This window comes from Astatotilapia calliptera, chromosome 2, assembly GCF_900246225.1.
Source record: "Astatotilapia calliptera chromosome 2, fAstCal1.2, whole genome shotgun sequence".
Lineage (NCBI taxonomy): Eukaryota > Metazoa > Chordata > Actinopteri > Cichliformes > Cichlidae > Astatotilapia > Astatotilapia calliptera.
Genome location: NC_039303.1, coordinates 1,685,890 through 1,711,209, shown reverse-complemented (window position 1 = coordinate 1,711,209; position 25,320 = coordinate 1,685,890). Strand labels below are relative to the sequence as shown.

At 44.1% G+C, this 25,320-nt stretch overlaps 1 protein-coding gene across 1 annotated transcript in view; it reads left to right on the top strand.

The window, feature by feature from the left end:
• The window catches only part of naa15a (N-alpha-acetyltransferase 15, NatA auxiliary subunit a), a 25,601-nt gene extending 281 nt beyond the window's left edge, over positions 1-25,320 (top strand). The window contains exons 2-20 of the mRNA XM_026181421.1: positions 712-796; positions 2,491-2,595; positions 2,758-2,915; positions 3,101-3,235; positions 3,662-3,815; positions 7,197-7,316; positions 11,806-11,901; positions 12,361-12,467; positions 12,555-12,627; positions 12,741-12,910; positions 12,998-13,150; positions 14,179-14,307; positions 14,598-14,811; positions 15,958-16,151; positions 16,226-16,334; positions 17,328-17,426; positions 17,521-17,664; positions 24,561-24,658; positions 24,738-25,320. Coding sequence (XP_026037206.1) covers positions 712-796; positions 2,491-2,595; positions 2,758-2,915; positions 3,101-3,235; positions 3,662-3,815; positions 7,197-7,316; positions 11,806-11,901; positions 12,361-12,467; positions 12,555-12,627; positions 12,741-12,910; positions 12,998-13,150; positions 14,179-14,307; positions 14,598-14,811; positions 15,958-16,151; positions 16,226-16,334; positions 17,328-17,426; positions 17,521-17,664; positions 24,561-24,658; positions 24,738-24,947 — 2,553 coding nt within the window. The 3' untranslated portion in view covers positions 24,948-25,320. The remainder of the gene's footprint in view (positions 1-711; positions 797-2,490; positions 2,596-2,757; positions 2,916-3,100; positions 3,236-3,661; positions 3,816-7,196; positions 7,317-11,805; positions 11,902-12,360; positions 12,468-12,554; positions 12,628-12,740; positions 12,911-12,997; positions 13,151-14,178; positions 14,308-14,597; positions 14,812-15,957; positions 16,152-16,225; positions 16,335-17,327; positions 17,427-17,520; positions 17,665-24,560; positions 24,659-24,737) is intronic.

Below are 25,320 nucleotides of genomic sequence, written 5' to 3'. Positions count from 1 at the left end.
AGTTCTGGTGCCTGGCCATGGGGACGTATTCGGCTCGGACGTCTATGAGCACGTTTGTCTGGGGTCTGTTTCCAAAACAGTTGCACCTTGTTGGACTAGTTAAGTCCAGCGGCTGCAGGAGCTGGTCAGCCCAGATGGAAGTACGAGGAGCTTCCTCTCACTGCTCTACTGATCATTTACAGTGTCGCATAGATAAGAAGGCGCAGCGGTTTATTAAATACAGCAACGTGAAAACCGGCACATCGAAACACGTCAGCCGCTTCTGTTATAGTTAAGAGACTCGAAAACACGCATGCATGTTGATGCCCTCTGCTGCCGTTTGACAGCTCCTCGCTGTGGCGTTACACTGCATCAGACGCATTATCAATAATAAGCTTTAATGACGGTTTGAATTGAAATATATGGAGAAAGCATAAAGTCTTAAAAACTGCTGTAAATGTTCTGCAGGCAGGTCTGCGTGGTCACAATAACAGACCCTTGCGCTGACTGTACGGTGATGACATTTACGTCACTGGGCCGTGGGGATCCTCGCAGACTTGTTGATGCTGCTTTAGGAGCATGTGGTGCTTTTCCTGCTGGCTGGAGGAAGGACAGAGTCACTGGAACAGTGTTTTCTTTTGCAGACCTACAGTAATGTACTGTTCGTGGACTTTAAGATGACTCGCTGCAGTGTCAGGCACCTGATATAATGTGCTTTGTCCTTTTTCACAGAGGTGTTATGAACACAAGCAGTACAGGAATGGTCTGAAGTTCTGCAAACAGATCCTGAGTAACCCCAAGTTTTCTGAGCATGGAGGTAAGAACCTGATGCACCGTGCTCACTGTCAGCCTCCAGTCGTTTTAGGGGTGACGTGATATTTAATGATATTAACACAATGTGACACAGTGATCATTGTGTACATTTGGTTGCACTCCCATACAGTGGAATAAGCACCAGAATCCCAGTGTGAATTCATCCAGGAACACTGGGATTAAACAGCTGTAAACAACTGCCGCTCTTTCTAAACTCCTACATTCAGTATTCTAAAGTTTAAAACTAAAAATGTTGCCAGTAAAACTTTGGGTCTGTTATCTTGGACACTGAATTAGTATTAAAATTCATTCTTAATATCTGCACCATCATAACGTTTTCAGCAGCACAGACACTTTGCATCAAAGCACAGGCCAAAGTTCAGACTGCTTGCTTTTCTTTATTGCTGCTGCCACACATGCTAAGGCTTACAAACATTACATTGCTTACATTAAGATTCTTTTATTTGACTTTGACCTTTGATTCTGCTTCAGATTTTTTCTCGGACCTTTTAAAATGTATTTAATTTTGCAATTAAGAAAATTATTTCTTCGAAATGTAAAATTTTAAAATGCACATAAATACATTTGGAAAGGTCTTTTTTGACAGATGTTTGCAGCTGGATGCAGTTTCTATAATGGACCCAGAGCAGATCACTCTGAAAGACCTGCGTTTTTTTTGCTCTTTTGAATATTTATTATTGCTCGTTAATAAGAGAGAATTTTTTTTATCTGATTACTCGATTAATTAATGGAATTATTGATGGAGTACTTGCTTAATAAAATAATTGATAGCTGAACCCCTGATAGTTGAATGTATGAATAAAGAAATTAGTGGTGGCTCAACCCTTTTGCACTCTATGTAAATGTCTTCATTTCCAAAAGAATGTCATGCTTGGAATAATTGCTGCCTGTGGTACTTTGAAAAATCCCAAGTGGAGTCACATGTTCAGAATCTTGATATTGAAAACTGTTCAGTTCAATATTAGTTATGTTGCCGACGACAACAACAGAACCGTAAGTGAGCAAAAACTGGGAATAAGATGGTTGCGTGTCATAAGTATCTGTTCTGCTAATATCCATCCAGTAATTAGGCCAAGTATCGCGCCGTCACGAGTACGTAATATCGGATCGGTCCATCTCTAGTATTTACTAATAATCCTGGACAGTTTGGTCAAGGTCAGAGGTCAAGGTGTCTGAAAGTCCTGTGAAGAACTCTAATAACTTGAGAACAAGGTGATTAATGCCATAGGTGCACCTACCAGGAGGCTGACGAGTTCTGCTCTCCACCACTAATATGTTGTCTTACTGTTAGGGTAAGATCATTCCCAGCTCTGGCTTCAGGAGCAGACAGACTTTAATGAAGTCCAAAGCAGTAAGGAAGCTTCGTCACTGTTAACGCCTCCATGATGAGCTGCGATTCAGACTGTGAGCCAAAGTTGATCAGTTATTATCACAGCACAGAGGTTCCTGCATCATCTGGAAAGCCTGGAGCCCAGAGGAGTGCAGGCTTTTTAATGCAAGCTGCTGAGGTTTTACAGTTTGACGAAACTCAGTAAAGATATAATGAGCAATGTTTAACATAAAAGCTGCTAAATTACTCTCTGCACATATCTCTGTGAAGAAAGTAACATTTAAGAGTGGTGAAATGCGTCACATCGTGTCAGCTTTCTCTGAATGCGTCACTCCTTCCTGCTCCAGAGACGCTGGCCATGAAGGGTTTAACTCTCAACTGTCTGGGCAAGAAGGAGGAGGCGTACGAGCTGGTGAGACGAGGCCTGCGCAACGACCTCAAGAGCCACGTCTGTATCCTTTCAGTGCTCCTGCCTTTGTTCAGCTTAACAGCAGCTGCTGAATCCACTCTGAGAAACCTGTGAAAAATGTCTGCCTGAGTTCTCATATGAACTCGTGTAACGTGTGGGTAACTGTGTTTATGCGTGATTTTCTCTGACGCTCTGACCGTGCCAGGCTGGCATGTGTATGGCCTGCTGCAGCGCTCAGATAAAAAGTATGACGAGGCCATCAAGTGTTACCGTAACGCTCTGAAGTGGGATAAGGACAATCTGCAGATTCTCCGAGACCTCTCCTTGTTGCAGATCCAGATGAGAGACTTGGAAGGATACAGGGTGAGGAATGACAAATGAGACCGTCTGAATCAAAAGATGGCCGTAGAAGGCTGACGCTGGGCAAACTGATCTCGTGCGTCAGTTTCCTTTTTAGCGTCAAAACACGGAAAGTCGGATTGTAAACACGGACAGTTGTGGACTAACATTGCTGCTTCCGTGCGCATGGCGCCTCTTTCCCTCTCCAGGAGACTCGGTACCAGCTGTTACAGCTCCGCCCAGCCCAACGAGCTTCCTGGATCGGCTATGCAGTGGCTTATCACCTGTTAGAGGACTTTGACATGGCTGCAAAGATTGTTGAGGAATTCCGCAAAACACAACAGGTGAGTAGCTCTGGATAAGAAGGCCTTCATGACCTTAACTAAACAGTGATCATTTAAAGTATTCGAGCTGTTGCAGAAAAAGCCTTGTTCTCATCGACTTCTGGAAGTCTGCACGTCTTTCTGCAGCTACACTTGCTGCCACTTGGTGGCAGGTTTAAGGGACATCTGCACGGGCTTCATTTTTCTGACCAGGAAGTTAGGCTCGTCTGTTTGGCTGTCTGTAGTGAGAAGCAGCAGAAGGTCTGATCGATGCATTAGTGTGCACTCTGGGGTGTCCAGTCCATCCAACCTTCTAGGAAAATTACTACTAATAATAAAAATAATATACGTGAAGTTCAAAGTGAAACATCCGGCCTAATATGGGCATTTCAAGTCCATGTGGCAATGTATCATTTTTTGTTCCTTTTTATGTGCGTTGTTTTTCAGACATCGCCTGACAAAGTGGATTACGAGTACAGTGAACTGCTGCTGTATCAGAACCAGGTCCTAAGGGAAGCCGGGCTGCACAAGGAGGCCTTCGATCACCTCAACAGCTACGAGAAACAGATCTGTGACAAGCTGGCTGTGGAGGAGACCCGAGGTGGGTAGTGCAGTGTCGTGCTGCTCACTGAGTGTTTGCAGGTGGTAAACCAAGTCAAGTCTGCAGCTTCTGCAAATGTTTTTCAGCTGCTGTTCATAAGAAAATGAATTATCAGCTTCACTGGACTTTAGCGCCAACAAAATAGATTTGGCACACAAGAATAAAGCACACTCAGTGTACTGTGTGTAGTTAGTGGGCAGCACTGTTGGCTCACAGCAGGAGGTGGGCTCCTCACAGTCTAAAGACGTGCAGTTAGTGGGGTTAGCTGTGAATGTGACTGTAAATGTCTCTGTGTTAGCCTCGCTCCATGTGATGTCACCTCGCTCCATGTGATGTCACCTCGCTCCATGTGATGTCACCTCGCTCCATGTGATGTCACCTCGCTCCATGTGATGTCACCTCGCTCCATGGTGCCTGGGATTAGTCCCAGCCCTTCCCTGCTACGCTCATTCCTTTTCAGTTTCACTTTATTTCTGAAGCGCTTTAAAACAATATAACAGCTGTACACAAAAATAAAAGAATAAAGCAGTACAGGGTAAGAGGTTTAAGAAAAGGTGTGTTTTTAAATGGGTTTGAGAAGCAGCAAGAGATGGAGCCTGCCTGACCTGCAGTGGCAGACGAAACTGCAGAGGCTCCGTCTGGTTTTATTAAATGTCTTTGTGACAGTGAAGAGCACCTGGTTAACTGAGGAGCACTGATGGCATGTGGGAGGGAAGCAGCTCAGACAAATAAGAAGGGAAAGACCATTAAGACTTAATGGGAAGCCAATGAAGGGACACTGAACCTGGGGTAATGTGCTCTCGTTTGCTTGTACCGGTTTAAAATCGTGCAGCAGCATTTTGTACCCGCTGCAGACGTGACAGGGAGGCCTGGCCGAGTCCAGTCTAAAGAGAATCACAATAATCCAGGAGAGACGTGATGAATGCATGGATCAGAGTCTCCAGGTGGCATCTAAACAGGACCGGCTTAATTTTTGACAGCTGCCCCCACTGCTCCAGTGTGGAGATGAGGCTGTGTCAGAAGCAGCTGTTAGATCTTAAAGCACAGGTAAAAGATAAGATAAGATAAGATAACCTTTATTAGTCCCACACGTGGGAAATTTGTTTTGTCACAGCAGGAAGTGGACAGTGCAAAAGTTATGAGGCAAAAATTAGAATACAATAAGAATAAATACAGTACACAGCTGTACAGAATAGAATAAAATAAAATACTATATATAGTAGAATAAAATAAAATAAATATACAATAAGATAAAAATAGAATACAAATACAAATACTATATACAACTGAGTAAAAATACAACGATGACAGAAAGGATTATTGCACTTAGTATTATTGCATATGTATGGATGTGTGTGTTTGATCAGTTAAAGTCTTTATTATGGAGTCTGACAGCAGTGGGGAGGAAAGACCTGCGAAATCTCTCCGTCCCACACCGTGGGTGCCGCAGTCTCCCACTGAAGGAGCTGCTCAGTGCTGTCACAGTCTGCTGCATGGGGTGGGAGACGTTGTCCAACAGGGATGACAGCTTAGCCGCCGTTCTCCTGTCACTCACCACCTCCACTGGGTCCAGAGGGCATCCTAGAACAGAGCTGGCCCTTCGGATCACCCTGTTCAGTCTCTTCCTGTCCCCAGCAGAGATGCTGCCGCCCCAGCAGACCACGCCATAAAAGATAGCAGAAGCCACCACAGAGTCATAGAAGGTCTTCAGGAGTGGGCCCTCCACCCCAAACGACCTGAGTCTCCGCAGCAGGTACAGCCTGCTCTGCCCTTTCCTGTAGAGGGCGTCTGAGTTATGAGTCCAGTCCAGTCTGTTGTTCAGATGAACACCAAGGTACCTGTAGCTGTCCACAGCCTCAATGTCCATACCTTGGATGTTCAGTGGTTGCAGTGGAGAATGCTTGTGCCTGCGGAAGTCTACCACCAGTTCCTTGGTTTTACTGGCGTTGATCTGGAGGTAGTTCAGCTGGCACCAGTCCACAAAGTCTTGGGTCAGACCTCTGTACTCCTTGTCGTCCCCATCAGTGATGAGGCCGACTATTGCAGAGTCATCAGAGAACTTCTGCAGGAAGCACTGGGTGGAATTGTGGGAGAAGTCTGCAGTGTAGATGGTGAAGAGGAACGGAGCCAGAACCGTTCCCTGTGGGGCCCCCGTACTGCAGACGACCCTGTCCGACACACAGCCCTGAGTCCTCACATACTGTGGTCGGTCGGTGAGGTAGTCCAGGATCCAGGTAGTGAGGTGATGGTCCACTCCAGAGTTCACCAGCTTGTCCTTTAGAACCGAGGGAAGAATGGTGTTGAAGGCACTGGAGAAATCAAAGAACATGATTCTCACAGTGCTTCCAGCGGTCTCCAGGTGAGCGAGGGAACGATGTAGGAGGTGAATGACGGCATCATCCGCTCCAATGCCAGGCTGGTAGGCAAACTGAAGTGGGTCCAGTGATGAGCTTGTTAGGCGCCGAAGCTGAGCCAGGACCAACCGCTCCAGGGTCTTCATCAGGTGGGATGTCAGAGCCACCGGCCTGTAGCTGTTGAGGTCCTTGGGGCGTGAAGTCTTTGGCACTGGTACGACACAGGAGGTTTTCCAGAGCTGTGGGACTCTTCCCAACCTCAGGCTCAGGTTGAAGAGGTGCTCCATCACCCCACACAGTTGGTCCGCGCAGGACCTGACGACCCTCGAGCTGATGCCATCTGGACCCGCTGCCTTCTTGCCATTAATCCTCCTCAGTTCCCTCCTAACCTGGGTGGTTGAGAGAGACAGGCTGGAGCCTTGTGTTGAGTGTGTATTGGATGCTGTTGTTGGGGGTGGGGGGGAGTGAGCAGGGTGAATAGAGGAGGTGTGAAGTGTCAGAGGTGGAACAGCAGCAGTGGGGGTGGGTGAGTCTGCAGCCGATGTTGCAGACTGCCTCATGGCTGAGTCAAATCTGTTGAAGAAATGATTCAGTTCATTTGCCCATCTCACATCCCTCCCAGGCAGAGAGTTCTGCTGTTTGTGGCCTGAGATGGTTCTGAGGCCTCTCCAGACTTCACCAACATTGTTTTGTTGAAGCTGGTTCTCCATCTTCTGCCTGTAGCTCTCCTTCCCTTTCCTTAAAAACACTGTTCCCAGAATCCATCGCTAAAAAGATGTCATTAAAAACTCTTAAAAGAGCAGATTTGGTGCTGTGGTGTGTTTTAAACCCAGACTGGAACATTTCCAGGTGTAAACAGTACCTTTTTTGGCAACTTGGAGGGCGACAAAGCAGAAGGGTCAAGGTTTCATCAACAAAAGAAACCCGGCCTTCAGCAAACAAAAGGGGAAAGAGACAAGAATGGCTGTGGGTGTCGTTGGTGTTAAAAGTGTGAGACCTCTGAGTCAGCGAGTGTTTGTGTTTGCAGGAGAGCTGCTGCTAAAGCTGGAGAAACATCAGGAGGCTTCAGAGGTCTACAGAAGACTCCAGGAAAGGAACCCAGAAAACTGGGCCTACTACCAAGGCCTGGAAAAGGCCTTAAAGCCAGGTGAGGACTTTCTCATCCATCACACTTCTTCTGTTGTTACTTATTATAATGAAGGCGTTGTCGTCTCCCTGCCTGGCTGCTGCACAGGCAGCGTGGACACAAGTTTGTGATTGCAATCACGTGGAGAACAAAGCAACGTTGAGTCTCAAATTTATGCCTGTTAGAAAAATTCCCTTATGAAGTGAGACGCAGAGAGTAGCGAGCTGCATTTATTCTGTGTGCAAGGAAACAACAGCACATATAATGAATGTCTATGCACGTGCTGGTCTTTGAGTCCTCCGGCAGAGTAGAAAAGCACTATATAAGAATCAGTTTACCATTTACTCCTGCTGAGCTTTAGAAAGGATCCTGGGAACAGATATGTGCCTCAGGGACACACAGAGCTCTGCACAGCTTTAATTTTAGAGAGTGTTGCATAACTTTTTCTAGAAATGCATCTACTAAAAGTTCTGATCTCCAGTCTGAGGTCCAATCTCAGTGACTTTGACCCCAAGTTCAAAGGTCAAGTTTTCAAAAATCCTGTGAACGTGATCTAGAATTTTGAAATTGATGCTCCAGGTGTATCTACTAGAAAGATGACGGGTACCACTGGCCAGCACCAGTATTTCCTGTGTTTGTGGTTATTAGTACTACAAATACTCTGTTGTACTTGCCCTGCAGTTATGATGCTGTGCTTCCTGGTAGAGCTGTGCCATATCACACAGTCCTAATGAGAAGATAATAATAGTTGATTGTAAAAGTCTCACACACATGCACACAGATCAGGGGGAGGGGTCTGTGTCTGACAGTCAGACTCGGACAGCGAACAGAAATAAGGAGGAATAATAAAGTGGCAGCTGGTGAAAGTCTCCTGCTCAAGAACAGACATGCCAGCAGAACGTTTCCTGTTTCCTTTGGTCTGCTGAAATCTGCAGTGGCTGTAAACAAAAAGCTCCTTGAAACCACAGATATTTCATCAGAATCTCTGCATTTGAAAGTGCAGCTCTCATTTCATGCAGTGCATTTCCCAGTCCCTGATATGGTGGTTTTAGAGATCTTAGCAACTTCAGAATAGAGTGCAGTGTTTTCCCAGAGATGTTTGAAGCTGCGGTGCCAGTAAACGCAGCTAGCAGCACCGCAGGCTGGAGATGTCTGCTCGGTCATGGACTCTGTTGGTGCAAAACCTTTGTTGCTGTCTGATATATGCACCTAATTACAACAGGCAGCTCCTCCAGAGTCCAAAGAAGTGCTCACCCTGCACCCGTTTGAAGCACCTCTCACACACAGTGTAGAATCTGGATGCCTCGGTTTCATTAACACTTTGGTCCATTTTTCTGAAAAGGTCGGGGATGAACTTTGGTGCCACCCTTCCCGGCATGGTTCCACTGCTCTCACCATGGAGTCAGGAACATGACATTTCATTTTACTCAGTGGCGTCTGTGGATTCACACACACAGCTGTTCCAGGCCTTAGTAAGTGGGCCTTGTTGTTGAGTTTGGTGCTCTATCCATTTTCTTTTTTTTGCCATGACCTTCATATCGTTTCTTGTTAGAGCTCACATGTAGGGCTGTTCGATATAACGATGTATATCTGATGACGATATAAAAACGTCTCTCTTTCTCTTATATTTAATATAACCACACTACAGAAGCGCCTGTTTTTATGCATCGTCGATGCAACAACGACGGTAAAACCATCGCGTGTCCGCTTGTTTATTTTCCACATAAACCTTTCACAATAAAGCTCAAGATCCTGTTGAGACTTTTCAAAATAAACTGAATCACGTGAAAGAGCAGATTATTTATAGATGAGAAGTAAAAAAGACGCCAGGTGCTAAAAAATAAACCTTAGACTCAAACGTTAGAACAGGCTTCTCCCCGCAGCACGCCGTGTAATAAATACAAAGAAAACGGCGCCGTTACAACTTCTGTCTAAAAATGTGTCGTTTCATGCATCGGTTAAAACACTCGACTCCAGCTACATGACGCGCAGCTGGAAACACTTCACACAAGTGGAGATTCACAGAGTTTACAGAAAATGTTACATTTGTGTGATTTATATTGTTATCGGGACGATAGATGTCTTATATCGGGAGATGAGATTCTGGTCATATCGCACAGCCCTACCAACATGTTTTTGTCCACTTTTGTAGAACTGCTCATATGTTGGGCATTTTGCGTGTGGAAAGTAGAGTTTCAGGAGTCTGTTTAAACATTTTCTGGTTGTTTTTCTTTTTTTAAGGTAAATTTTTTTTGCCTTTTCGCCTTTATTGGATAGAGACGGTGTAGATAGACGGAAAGCAGGGAGCAAGAGAGGGGAGGACGTGCAGAGGGGAGGACTCAAACCCGGGCGTACTGCTCTCCGGCCATACGACATATGGTTGCCTGCTCATCCACTGAGCTACGCCGGCACCCCTGGTTGTTTCTTTTTTGAGAACTGAGGACATCTGATAACTGCATGTTCATTTCTGTCACAAACTGGAAAAGTAGCTTTGGTCAGTTGCAAAGTTTGTATCTGCTGTGCACGGGGTAAGAGGGTCCTACTGTGGTCTGGGAGAGTCCTGCAACTCTTTGTCTGCAAATACAGTATATAATGACATGATTATATGCATTTCTACTGCTCATACACTAGTGACAGTATTTACTGATCAATATCCATAAATGAAAATTGTAAATAAATGACACTAGATGAGCACAAATCTGATTCAGTTCAATTCAATTTTATTTACACAGCACCAAATCACAACAACAGTCGCCTCAAGGTGCTTTATACTGTACAGTAGACCCTACAATAACACATACAGAGAAAAACCCAACAATCATATGAGCCCCTATGAGCAGCACTTTGGCGACAGTGGGAAGGAAAAACTCCCTTTTAACAGGAAGAAACCTCCGGCAGAACCAGGCTCAGGGAGGGGCGGGGCCATCTGCTGTGATTGGTTGGGGTGAGAGAAGGAAGACAGGATACAGAGAGACAGAGGTTAATAACAGATATGATTCAATGCAGAGAGGTCTGTTAACACATAGTGAGTGAAGAAGAAGCACCCAGTGCATCATGGGAATCCCCAGCAGCCTACGTCTATTGGAGCATAACTAAGGCTACGTTCACACTGCAGGTGAAAGTGCATCAAATCCTATTTTTTTTTTAACCCTCTGCGACCCATCTATCCGATCATGGTGTGACAGTGTGAAAACCACAAATCCGATATTTTCAAATCCAACCTGGGTCACTTTCATTTGACGACGTTGGAGAAACGTGAACATTTTCTTTGTACTGTGTAATCTGCAGATTCTGACAGAAATCTGCAGCTATCCTTTGAAGCACCGCTCCTCTAAAACAGCAACAAGGATCATTATTATGCAAATAACAAAATAACTTTATAACTTAAAGCAAAATTGGGAAACATAAAGTCCGAAGTCTTTATATTAAGGGCCATCAGTCAAACATCCTGTTGCTCTGGGTCTAAACAGAGCGCGTTGTGTGTGACGTCTTCTTTTGTGCATGCGGCCGCTTTGAGCGTTCACACTAGAGCGCGTTTGCTGTCACATTTTATTTGTAGTGTGAACGAGCAGACAAAAAAAATCGGATTTGATCAAAAAATCAGAATTGAGCATCAAGACCTGCAGAGTGAACGTAGCCTCAGGGAGGATTCAGGGTCACCTGATCCAGCCTAACTATACGCTTTAGCAACTGAAGACTTGAATTTCACCTTATTCTTTGCTGTGTGTCCTTCTCTCTTCTCCACTACTTGCACACTTTGTCCCAGTTAAAAGCCCGTCTGCTTCTTTCACAGTGGGTGTGAAGGTCCTCCTCCTGGGGTCAGGGTGGGGCTCCTGTGGGTTTGAGCACTAACATTTTGTTCACATTAAAACTTTGACATTTTGCACAATGACAGGTGATACTGTGAAAATGACAATTTTTATTAACATTTCTACTACTCGTGGTCATTTAAGGGTTATTAACCGTTATAGATGAACATTCTTAATAAATGACGTTAGAATAAGCACAAAACTGTCCATCTGTCTGTCTCGAGTCTTCAGTGGTTGTACACGCTGATCCACTTCATTTCTGGAGGCTGTTTTGATACGATTCAATAAACTGAAGCCTCTGTCACAATCTGCACTGGACGCCTGAATGTAGCACAAATATCCACAAGCTGTGAGCCCATGTCTGCTGCTCTATGCTCCAAACTGATGTCTGAGCTCGTCCCAGTCCTTGTGTACCTGCTGATGCTCGAACAGCAGCATGGAGCCATGGCGCCTGCTCTTTGTGCTGTAATAATGTGGGGAATGTGGTCATAGCACACTCTTAGCTCTTAACAGCCACGTTCATCCCTTTGTAGTTACAGTTTGTTGTCCTCTGTGGCTGCGAGATAATGCACCATTTGACCACCAAACAAACTGAACTCAGCAGATATCCTGAGTGAGCAGAAGTTTGGATTGTCTGTGTGAATTTGTGATATTAACTGACCCCTGCAGCTTTAGTTGACCATTTCCTCCTTTCTCTTCAGGCAGTTTAGAGGCGCGGCAGAAGATTTATGAAGCGTCCTGCATAAAGTTTCCTAAAGGCCTCGTTCCCCGAAGGCTGCCTCTCAACTTCCTCACTGGTAAACCTGGATTTTTGGCAAATACACCTTTTCTGTCTGTTATGTCTTTTATTTTATTAAATACCAAATCACAATGTTGTTATTCTCACACTTGTGTTTACTGCTTCTGTGAGGTGGTGTTTTTATTTTTTAAATAAAGAGAAAAAATTAGCTTATGGCTGTATCTGTGTCAGTGCGTAACACGATGGACCCAGCATGTTTTTATCAAGTATGCGCTGCCCCTGAAGTTTAGGGTTTGTACAAAGTTGCCATCAACAGTTAGAATTCATCACAGCAAACAGGAAGGAATCAGCTGCGGCTCAGAATAGGCGACACTCATGACCTGGGATTTGTTGTCTCTGTATTTGGTGCGCTCAGAATTAGCAGAAACAAACTGATTAGTCAGCTTATGAGTGTAACTCACATTTTAGTGACAGCGTAAACCTTGCTGTGTGTTTGCTGTGTGTTTGTGCTGGCCAGGGGAGAGGTTTCGTCAGTCTCTGGACAGCTACCTGAGGATCAACTTCAGCAAAGGCTGTCCTCCCGTCTTCACCACCCTCAAGTCCCTTTACAGCGACAAAGAGAAAGTACGTTTGTGGTGCTTAAAACGTAAGTCTGTTTTGAAAATGTTCTTTAAAATAAAGGGATAATAAAGTTGTTTTCTCTACGTGCAGGTCACAGTTATTGAAGAATCAGTAGTTGGCTATGAAACCTGTTTAAAAAGCTGTCGAATGTTTAGTGAAAATGGTGAGTGCTAATTGGTTATAATGGTTTCCATCATCTCCAGTCTCCATTTATTTATTTGAAAGTTTGTGACTTGAACCAAAGCTCAGTGACAGCTGTACTAAATGTGTGCACAGATGATGGGAAGGAGGAACCCCCCACCACCCTGTTGTGGGTACAGTACTTCCTGGCACAGCACTTTGACTTCGTCGGCCAGCCACGCCTGGCGCTGGAGTTCATTAATGCAGCCATCGACAGTACACCTACGCTCATTGAGCTCTTCCTCATCAAAGCCAAGATCTACAAGGTGTGGTGGAAAGCTCTGCACACACAGGTGTTTTTGTTCCCTGTGTGATCTTTCCATGTCTGCTAACCCAGCTCCTCTGCCCTCTAGCATGCAGGCAACATAAAAGAAGCAGCTCGGTGGATGGACGAGGCTCAGGCCCTGGACACTGCAGACCGCTTCATTAATTCCAAGTGTGCCAAGTACATGCTGAAGGCTGGCCTCATCAAGGAAGCAGAGGAGATGTGCTCCAAGTTCACACGAGTAAGCAGATGGCATGTTTGAAATGTTGCCAAAGTAATAAAACTCCAGCATTGTGTCAGTGATCGAGAGGGAGGAGTGATTGGGACGGGGAGTGTGGACCTGAGCTGGTGTTGTTTGGCCTTCCAGTTTGTACATAGCACTCAACAGCAAAGCCTATAATTGAAGTTAAGAGATTATATATCTGTGTGTGTGTGTGTGTGTGTGTGTGTGTGTGTGTGTGTGTGTGTGTATACATATATGTATATATATGTACTCGCCTCTGCATCATTATCCTTCAAGCTCGGGTCCTCTACCAGAGGCCTGGGAGCTTGAGGGTCCTGCGCAGTATCTTAGCTGTTCCCAGGACTGCGCTCTTCTGGACAGAGATCTCCGATGTTATTCCCGGGATCTGCTGGAGCCACTCGCCTAGCATGGGAGTCACCGCACCTAGTGCTCCGATTACCACGGGGACCACCGTTACCTTCACCCTCCACATCTTCTCGAGCTCTTCTCTGAGCCAAAAACCCGTGTGTGTGTGTGTGTGTGTGTGTGTGTGTGTGTGTTGCCTTTTGCATCACTCTGTGATTAAGGAGCTTGGAAAGAAAAGCGTCTGGACTTCTGTAAGTTGCTTGAAGACGTTTCACCTCTCATCCGAGAAGCTTCTTCAGTTCTATGAGTCACATGGTGGAGAGTCCCAGATTTAAACCCTGTGGGAGTGTCCCCCCCAAAGAGGGACAACTTAAAGAAGTCCAGACGCTTTTCTTTCCAAGCTCCTTAGACTACGATGCCCTTCACAGACATCACTCTGACACAACAAACCTGCTGTACAGGGTCAGTGCAGCTGTGACTGAAATGCTGTCAAGTTCAGCTCAAAGCTGAAAAGATCAAAGATGTGATCCGTCTGTTTGCATGAAGACAAAACACCAACCTCGTTGTCTACGTAAACCTTTTCTTCAGCTACTCAGCTTCAGCTTAGCACCAGCACATATCATTTTCCTCAGTTTGTCTTCTGGTGGCACAAAGTAAGTTTGGAAGTTTGTGTATTTCAGGAAGGCACGTCGGCAGTGGATAACCTGAACGAGATGCAGTGCATGTGGTTCCAGACAGAATGTGCGTTGGCCTACAAGGCGCTGAACAAGTACGGAGAGGCCCTGAAGAAGTGCCATGAAATTGAGAGAGTGAGTTCATTGTTCATATTCACACGTTCCACCCAACTGCTAACGACAAACGTTCAAACCTTTTCTACAACATCCTGCTACCTCTCTAGTTCAGGTGACAATCTCTGGCTTGAAGACAAATAAAAGATTTCCAAAAACATCATAGATTGCAGCACAGTCTTACCTTTCAAGTTCAGCTAATTTCCACAAAGTCTTAATCCAAGCAACTGAGACGACCTAACGTTATCATAACGATCAGAAGTTTTCTGATCACCTGCTGATCAAAGCTGCCCCCTTCTTCTCCTCATCAGCATTTTGTGGAGATCACTGATGACCAGTTTGACTTCCACACCTACTGCATGAGGAAGATGACGCTGCGCTCCTACGTGGACCTGCTGAAGCTGGAGGATGTCCTACGGCAGCACCCATTTTATTACAAAGCTGCTCGCACTGCAATACAGATCTACCTGACCCTGCACGACAAACCTCTGACTGATGACAGCAAGGAGAGCCAGGCAGACACGGGTCAGACTCTATGTGCACGCGCAGCACGACTTTGATTTACAAGTAGCTCTTTTAACGATGTTATGAACTGGTTCTTATCTTTCTACCCTATCTGAGCACTCAACTTTACACAGCTTACCTCATTCACCATATCACACAGGCAAGTTCTTCCTGTCTACCATTCATACACATTCATACTCAGATGGATGTGTCGCAATGCAAATTTAGGCTTAGTTTGTTTGTAAGGATATTAGGCTTGCAGGGATTGAAGCACCAACCTTGGATAGATGGCTTGATATTTAGCTTCTGAAATACAGATTGTTAAAGAGTTAAAGATGATTTTAACTTTCAGAACACTCGTGGGGGGTCTTGGCTTTTTTAGTCTTTGCTTGCAAAGATGTGTAACTTTCATACCACTCAGAAAACAAAAATGGATGCATTTTCCTGCAGAACTTGTGTAAAACTATCTCTGTACATGAAAACAGCATTTTCAAATTTGGGACATTGCACAAAATGTAAAAAACAAACAAAACTGAACTAAAACAAACAAAAAAGCCATTGACAGTTCTGAGTTTCAGAATCTGATATGTTCACAGACTCGATCCACAAGCTTAGGCTGTGTTCTGCAGTACAGGCCTGCACACATAGCCAAAAGCTTTGGCCTGGTGTCCTGTACAGCAGCGGTCTCCAACCTTTTTTGCGCCATGGACCGGTTTATGCCCGACAATATTTTCACGGACCGGCCTTTAAGGTGTCGCGGATAAATACAACAAAATAAAACTAGTACCGGTACCGAAAAAAGAAGATTTATTCATAACACACGTGAAAAGACCCAGGAAAACCTAGTAAACGATAAAAACGATGACAAAATAACGCTGAAAACCGATAAAAACCCTGAAAACCAGACATTTCACACCTGAACCTCAACTCTCGCGGCCCGGCACCAAACGACTCACAGACCGGTACCGGTCCGAGGCCCGGGGGTTGGGGACCGCTGCTGTACAGGGGTTAAGCCCGAGTTGTTTACTAAATCAAATTTTAAAACCAGTCTTTCAGTGTACAGTCAAGTTGAGGTCTGTTCTGTCTTCAGACGTAGCAGACATGCAAAGCTGGAGTATAAGGCACTGCATTATGTCATAACACTGGTTTTCTCTTTCTTCTCTATAGAAAATCTGACAGACAAGGAGCTGAAGAAACTGCGCAATAAACAGCGAAGAGCACAGAAGAAGGCCCAGTTAGAAGAGGAGAAGAAGAACGCAGAGAAGGAAAAGCAGCTCAAGAACCAGAAGAAGAAGAAGGAGGATGATGACGAAGAGATTGGAGGGCCTAAAGAGGAACTAATACCAGACAAACTGGCCAAGGTGGGCAGATGTTTGCAGCTGGTGCAGCTGCCCTCAGTCATACATGTTACTAATGAAACAACTCCTCCTTCCAGCCGGAGAATCCTTTGGATGAAGCAGTCAAGTTCTTGATCCCACTTAAGAACCTGGTGCGGAAAAAGGTTGAGACTCATCTGCTGGCTTTTGAGATCTACTTCAGGAAAGGTGAGACGGGCTTCAGCACAAAGACTCATCTCAGTTTGTACTGTTGTATTGCTATTCCAGTGTCCAAGTCCACACTAGGTGTTCCAGAAGTATCTTTGGCTTATTGTCACAGTAACATGACGTGCAGGTTTAGTGTGGAGCAGCGTTTGCTTTGATGCTGCAGGGTCTAACTCTGTAGATGAAGAGGGAAAGTGTGGGTGAGGGCATGCAGATGAGTCTGCATGCCGCTCTGACTCCCATGTCCCCACCCTTTCTCTGACTGCTGTTGAAGTTCTTCTGGAGGATGAACTTGAAGTTCTCATGGTCCATGGCCTCTGAAATGCCACGCTGGTACTGCAGTGCACTTGTGCCCTCACTATATTTGTGGGTACACCATGCCTGTCAAACATCCTGTCCTGCTACCTGATCGAACTTCCTGGTGTTTTTCACCAGTTCCTTCCAGAATCTCCTCCAGCAACGGCACAAATCAAAGCAAAGTCGGACACATTCCCCAACCTAGAGGTGCAGAGAAACATCTACCTGATGGTATCTCTCACCTTCATGCTCCTTCAAGCTCAGGCTGCCCATTAGGAAGGTGACGTGTCAAGTCTCGAGCTTATTTCAGTAGCCAGGGGTCAGACTGCAAGGGCCTCAACTGTTGACCACAACCCAATTCACTCAGGTGGTGAGCCCCAAGAAGGCGGGCCCATGTTGCTAATTTGTGCTGCACCTTAACATGACTCTGTGGGCTAAGGCTCTGCCACTAGACCCTCTCCTTCATGGCCTGGTTCCAGAGTGAGGTGGAGATGATAGTCACCTGAATGAGAATCTGAAAGGCACAGAAGAGCACTAGGATGGAAGAGATTGACTCATGGAAAACGAGAAAGCTTAAGAGATGTAATAATAACTAGCAGCCTGAACATCTAGAAATGAAGGTAGATGGAGGAATTCAGAGTTCGACTTTCTTACATTCTGGAAAAATGACAAAAACGTTGTCCCTCTGTCTTTCTCCAGAGAAGTACCTGCTGATGCTGCAGTCCATAAAGAGGGCTGTTCACATAGAACCTAATAATCCATGGCTGCATCAGTGTCTTGTCCGCTTTTTCAAAGGAGGTAAGTGTGACCTTCTGTGAGCTACGTGAACTGCTGTGATTGTCTCGGGGTATCACCGTTCAAAGCTTCACTGGGCTGTCTTATATACTTACAGTGAGTGGGAGCACGGATCTGGCAGAGGCAGTGAGAACGGTGCTGAAGCACGAGATCTCCAGGCTGTTTGGAGAGAGCAGCCCTCAGAGCTTCAACAAGAGCTACCTGAGCCAACACTCCAACTCCATCCCACACAGACTGGCTGGTACGCAAACCTGGTGGTGAATGTTATGACCCACCGTGGGCTCAGACATATTAGAAAACGTGTCTGAAAGAGAATCTTTAGAAGTGACCGCTTTGGGTCAGGCCACAGGTCTGTTATTATGAACAAAGAGTCTTTTTTAAAAAACATTTTTTACACACAGCATAAGAGGAAAATAAGTACTGTGCTGAAATCTTTTGTTCACTCTTTGAAACCAGGCTGTAATCTTTATAAAGATGGAGCATTAGTCCTCCATGTTTTCTGAAGCTGCTGTTTTACTCATTTTCACTTCAGTCTTGAGCATTTTCAGCATATTTTAGTTAAAGTTGCTAATTTTTTGAGTTTATTGGAAAAGGGATATAGGATCATAAATACACACGGTGCGTAATTACATATGTAATTGCAATTTCCAAACACATGCAGCACACCAAAGACGAAGGGTTTCAAAGTGTTCTCGTGCTAATTTAAATTCAGGCCTGCACCTTTAGACTCAAGATATGAAGGATCATGTATTGCAAATGTAGTCCTGATGTTATTCTACTCACTTATTGTTAGCAGATTAAATATGTGACTCTCTGGGCAGCTGACAGAAGGTTGCTAAACAAGAATAGCTGGTTATAAGCTGATATTGCTCTTAGCTTATAAACCCTATAAAATCATGCCAGCTAATGTTACCCTTTTTTTTGGTCTCTAAAAATTAAACTTTCCCCCTGATAAACAGTTTAATTACATTCTCACACCATATTGGAGTTTACTCACCAAGCATCAGAGTCCAACAAAGTTAATTTCACTTCAAAGACTTTTCACTAATACCGGCTAACAGAGGCTAATAGTAGCTAACAGAGACTAATAGTAGCTAACAGAGGCTAATAGTAGCTAACAGAGGCTAAGAGTAGCTAACAGAGGCTAAGAGTAGCTAACAGAGGCTAATAGTAGCTAACAGAGACTAATAGTAGCTAACAGAGGCTAATAGTAGCTAACAGAGACTAATAGTAGCTAACAGAGGCTAATAGTAGCTAACAGAGACTAATAGTAGCTAACAGAGGCTAATAGTAGCTAACAGAGGCTAATAGTAGCTAACAGAGACTAATAGTAACTAACAGAGGCTAATAGTAGCTAACAGAGGCTAAGAGTAGCTAACAGAGGCTAAGAGTAGCTAACAGAGGCTAATGGTAACAAACAGCGACTAATAGTAGCCCTTACTAAGAGTTCAGGATATTTTCAACAACTTGCCTCTGTATTGCTGTCATCAGTCAGAAATGAGCTTCTCTGACTTCTCTGTTCAGACCTGTTTACTGATGTTGAGCCTGTCACACCAGGTCTCCCCATGTGCTTCAGAAAAACCCTGAAACATGCTGAGTTTTGTACATGACCAGAAAGAGTGAATCAAGTTGCCAGTGACAGATTTGCATCTCTGACAGACGGGTGAGAGGTTGGGGTTATGAAACCTTTCTGTGGAGTAATGTGGCATCCACTGCACGTGACTGTGACAGGAATAAGGAGACTTATCAGCGTCAGTATTGAATTTATTCATCCGTGGTGTCGAGTTGGGCACGTTTGCTTTTTTTAAATATATAATCTAAAATTTTTAAGTACCAGATGCAGGGATTTTGTAAATATTCTCTAATTGTGTGAACGACACAAATGTATTTTCTATCTAAAGATCCCAAATGTTACACATGCCTTTCTTTTTGCAGACTGTGAGTTTAGATCAGTTTTCCAATTAGTTTCAAAGAATGATTTCCACAAATTAGAGCATCATAAAGTACATATTGGCAGCCTTAATGTATTGTTTTGTCTATCCATCAGATTCTCAGTGTATTTAATAATAACAAACCTGTTACTAAAATATGATTTAACTTGAGTAGGGTGATGGAGATCAGCAAGCAATGTTGTTTTATTCTTATGGGATAGTTGTTCATACGCAGCCACGCTGGGCAGGTGTGCAGTGTGGACCGTTTTCCCACTATGTGAGGATGGACAATCCCAAGGGAAAAACGCCAACTTCCTCTGATTCTGGCAGATAAGTCTTTGAAATTCTGACTTCTTTGTAATTTTCCACTCTCAACAAGAATTGGCCAAATAGGTGGCAAAAATGTGGCAGAACAATAATTTTAGTTAATTATTTTAATTTGACATCCTCGTACCAGGAAGGATGCCCCGCTTTGCTTGCTCTCTTATTTTGCCAAACCAGCTGTGGAAGGTTCTTCTGGATTGTTTGTCGTGATTCCCGTCCATCGCTGTTATGAAAGGGACGGGCTGTAAATAAGTAACATCCACCCAAGAGGAGACCGGCATACATCTGCTTACCTCCATGTATAGAAAAACCAGAAACTGATTTGGTGTTAAGAGAGAGGGGACTTAGAGACATGTCAGAGAATATCATCACGAGATTATCTCAACTGCATGTAATGTAGTTCTGTAGCACATAAAGGAAGAAAAGGGGACAACCTTTGTTAGAGTAGATTGTTACACTGTTACAAGAACAATGAACAACAGTTTGGCTTCTCTCTGTTAGCAGATGTAGACTTTTACATTAAAATTGCTTCAGAATATACGATCCACAGATACGTGTTGTATACAGTCGTGATGTGTACCAATCTATTCTATAAATGTGGGTCCAAAACCAAACTTAAAGGGTGCGTCATGTCGAACGGTTCTATTTCATTGAATGACTGATTCCACTGTTTGTCCTGCATACAAAATGTTGACAAGGTGACACAAATTAAATACGTGTGCCTGCCTGGCATAAAGCCAGTGTGGTCTGATGGATAATTTCAGTCTATTAACCAGTTTTTCTTTTGGCAGTAACAAAGTAGGACAGCAGCTAAACATTTCATAGAATCCAGTGTTGAAGGCATCTGGTTACTGGCTTTATTATCTAAGTGGGAAGATATTATGGTTTGTATTTCTTTCAGCTCAGTGTGAGCATGTAAATTAAGCTGAATCATCAGATATTGTGGGGAGCACTAACAGCTCAAAGAATGCATCCCCAAGTTTACCTGCTTCACCTTGCAAATGGAAAACTTTTGCATAAAAATAATCAAAATCTCTGTTGGTTTTATCCAGGATTGTCAGAAAACTGCCGTTTTGTCACTTTATCCTTTGTGTAACCTTAAATGCTCATGAATGCTTTAATTAACAGGCTAATACTCAGCGGAGTTTAGCCCCAAACTCAGTGCTTCTGTGCACGTCTGCAGGAAAATGCACAGTTAATGTTTGTGGAACTAAACAATCCACACTGGGGAATACAAGCTAACTAGAGATGGAAACGTGTACAAAGCATAGGACAGCAACAAGGAGGAAAAACAGGGATAAACAAAAGACAAAGACTGCAACTATAAATGCACAGAAGGTTTGGGATTGAAAGAGAGGAAACACCTCGGGAACACAGCTGAAACTGATAAGAGACCACGAAACTGAATACTACTGAAATAAACCTGAATACTTAACAAATGGGACGGGGATTACCTAAATAAAACAGGGAGACAAACATCACTGACAGAAACGTGACACAACAGGGCGAACACGAGGGAAATGATCATATAAAACTAGGCAGAAAGACTAGAATAGAGAACCGTTTCATGGTCTCAGAGAGAGTGGAATCGATAGAGATCGGATCCATCGATCAGAAAGACTGAAGAGAACAGAAGGATGATAGGGACGTCAAATATGATCACATTTATCAGCGTTACCTTTCACTGAATATCTAATCTTCTCCAATTTTAGACGTGGTGTCACTGAGTGCTGGAGGGAGCTTAGTTGACTTCTGCTGAAGGAGAAGACGATGTCTTGCCAGTAAGGAAATAAACGCCAAAATGTTTCATTGGTTAGAGGTAAACCAGTTATAGTCGACTGGGAGCCTAAATATGGCAACACGGGGGAAGGTCACTGAAAGGATCTTTGTCGTGGTATCGAAATAATTCTGCCAAAAGCGAGCGAGGAGTGAGCAAGAGAAGAGCACGTGTCAAGTTGCCCGATGGCTTTGTCGCAGTGATGACACTGGGATAGATTTAGAGCAATGGACTCTGAGGGTGCCATGATGCAAGGATTCCTTATACGCTGTGAGCAGTACTGGGAACAGTTTATCCTGACACTTTTAAAGTGGAAACAGGACCAGGAGACTTATTACTTTGCATGCTTCTCATGGCGACAGTGATTTCGCCATGGCATCAGGTTTTTTAGCAGCGTCCGAGTTTATCATGGGGAAATTGAGACGGTCTAGAAACAAACTCCTTTCAGTGGAGATTTAGATTTATATAAACAGCATTAAATGAGTGGAAAAACTTCCTCGTGGTGTTACACGCTGAAGGAAGGTTCATCCAGGTGCACTGAAACACAGTTCAGTGTTACTGACGCTTCCATTACAATAACTGGCCGGCGTTGCTTTTGTGAGCGATTATTTTGCCGGTCGCCCGTTCTGCCTGTTGGTCGCGTTCTCATCAGTGTCGTTTTTCCTTTTGTTAATTTTTGCTTCCTCAGGTTTGGTCAGAAACAATAATTCAGTAACACATTTGATGATTAAATGGTGATTAAATGGCTTTATTCCATTGAAAATGTGAAAGTCAGGTGTAGTTCCCTGTACTCCAGCTGAGACCAACCTGAACCCCGTTCAGAGTCCGACAGCCTCCTCCAGAGTAATTCAAGGTGGATGTTTCTCACCCAGCATTGACAGCTCTGGGGTGGAGCTGGATCCGGTCCCAACCGTAGCAGACGCCCGCTGGCTGTAAGGACGAGGACTCCCTTACTGTTAGTTATATTATAATTTTATAGCACACCTTTCACTTAATTAAGGGCACTTTATCACTTTAACCATGGATTTGCACATAAGAAGTTTAATTATTTATTGAATATTTATTGGGAATTTTAAAAGCAGTTGGTAGCCTTGTTTCAGATCCTGCACAGCTGCTCCTCATCAAGGAACGTGGTGGTGTCTGTGAAAAGGACGGTGACTGAGAGAAAATAAGCTTTACCAGTAAGAAGTAATGCAAACGTGTGTGAAAAATGTAGAATTAAAGGTGATGCAAAGAAGTGACTGTAAGATGTGAGGACTCACCTTTCTTTCCTGTGTTGTCTCCAAGGTCCAGACACCATTTAAAGGTTCTGGGAGAGACCGTGGGTTAAGGGAGTGTGGGCAGTCTTTGTGCTTGGATGTTTGGGTTTTTATAATAAGGGCTTTGGTATAAGATTAAAGTCAAATATCTGTTAATATGAAAGTGTGAAATATATATATTTATTTATTCTAATTGATATATTGTGTAATGTGGTGGAAGGTTGGGATTTGAGAATTTACCTGTGAGTGGAATAATGGTTTAGTCTGTGACAGCTGGAAGTACTTAAGGCTGCCAGTTGTCAGTAGATGAAGTGTTTGTAAGGAGAGCTGTATGCAAATTAATACTTGTTCCACTGCACTTGCCCTGGTCCATCTCACTGTGATTCCAGCCGCTAAGGGCCGCCCTGTTACACCAACCATGGTCATCGTGGGTACCGTCCAAATGTCGTGTCTTCGATGTCTTGGCTACAACATGTTTGTCCTGTCCTACCCACCAGGCTAGGATCATTCACGTGATAGGGGGGGTCAGCATATTGCAGCCAACCGAGTTCTGTTTTCTAACTATTGGTGGAAGTTTGGTACGCTGTAACTTTAAGCCTCTTAACACTGGTGTATGTATAAGGGAAGAGTAACTGTTTGTCTAAACACAACAGTAGCAAAGTGCCAAAAGTCAATTTAAATGGTGTTTCTGGTACTTTGCTTCTGGCCATTTGTTCCCGTTTGTTTAAATGTGGAAGACAAGTTTGGCAGGTTTAAGATGATGTTTTTGCACCAACATGGTCAAAGAGCTGAAACAAACGAGCAAACAAAACCAAACAAACCTGGCACTGTGTGCTCCCCGTCCTTTATACAAACACAAAGCAGTTTGACTGCACGTGAAGCGGTTTTACGTTCGCCTTTATCCAAACCTTAAATGTTCAAATGGACTTGTTCTTACACAGCTTTGTCTCCTCCAGCTGAGCACTTTATACAGCTCTACATGTTTTAATATAAATATAATCCAGGAAACGTGGAATAACACTTTGATGTTGTCTCCAGTAAGTGAACATTTTAGCAGCAGCTTAGCCCTCAAACGTTGCACACCAATGACTGCACACATGTTTAAGCTTAGTTACTAGTTTGCACTTGAACATGTATGCATTTGTAAAACGTTTGAGATCCCTCCCCTTACCATCAACGGGCTTCTACTGATCCTTTATATTTCAAAGGTCATGTTATATGTTCATGTTAAATTAAAACGGCATCGTGTCATATTTATGTTTATCGATCATATTGTGAATTTTAGGGTGTTTGAGAGTAAAAAGGGAAAAATATGAGTACTCCTATTTGCTCAGGAAATCACTTTGGTCCCATAGAAATGAATGTAAAACAACAAACGTGTGATGCTAGTTTGCAACAGACGCTGTTTACAGACATTTTGAAATCAGGTGCTCTACAACCCGGCGGGTCGGTGTTCCCTTTAATATAATTCTTATATTTGAACTATACAATAGGAAATGCTATAATGTTAATAAACCCCTAAAACTCATATTTTGTCAAATCTTTCAGGAGGTAAATTTCCAGATTGGCCTCTGCAGAGCCTCAGACCTCATTATCAAAGCGCTCGCCTTGACAGAGAACAGAGCGAAACCCCTCCTGAGGTGGTGTTAGAATATCCTTTTAAAAATAACTGTTTCTGAACCGTTTCATCTACAACGAACTAGAAAGGAGCTCGCCACAGAGCGCTGGCTGTGTCGGATAACAAAGACGGTCATATTGCTTTTCATGCTCGTTCGAATTGTGCAGATTCTGTCAGTTCGTACGTGATGTTCAGTGTTGTTTGAAATCATTGTGTGTCGTCTCTCAGCCGCTAAGATGATGGTTTACCTGGAGCCTTCTTCTGATAAGATGGCGTGTGAGATAGCTACAGCGCTGGACGAGTCGCTGGCTGGACGAAGCATTCAGGTTTGTGGTGCTGTCCACAGTGACGTCACACAGCAGCTTTGTGTCCACTGTAGTTGACTTTGTGTGTGTTGTGCTGCAGATCTGTGCCGAGGTCCTGGAGGCTTTGCGTGACGGCCAGCTAGGTGAGGGTCAGCAGAAGGCAGCTGAGGCCTATCGAGCTGCCTGCCATAAAATCTACCCCTACAGCCTGGCCTTCATGCCGCCTGGTTACCAGGACAACAGTACCGTAATCAGCTCTAATGGCGACCTGTCGGCAGGAGAGCTCGATGACATTGCGAATGAAATGTGAGACGTGATGAGGAGGAGAAGCGAGCATGTTGCCACACGCCGTAGCCCCTCCCAACAACAAACAAACTCCCTGACATTGCACTGAGCTGGATGGACCGAGTGCCACAGGAGACACAGAGACCTTTTTTTAACAAAACTGTTGTTGAGTACATGTAAAACAGAAAAAACACGAATACGTTTCGGGAGGCTTGAAAGGATTGTGGGAGACGTGGACCTCCTGGGTAAATGGCTTCTGTAAACACAGTCTAGGCTTTTATAACTCCTGTGTTTTCATGCCATCTTCTTCTTGTTGGTGCAGCTGCTTCTCAGATTTTTAAAAGTAATTTATATATTACAAACTGATGGATTAATAAAACAATGTTTGCAAAACTAAA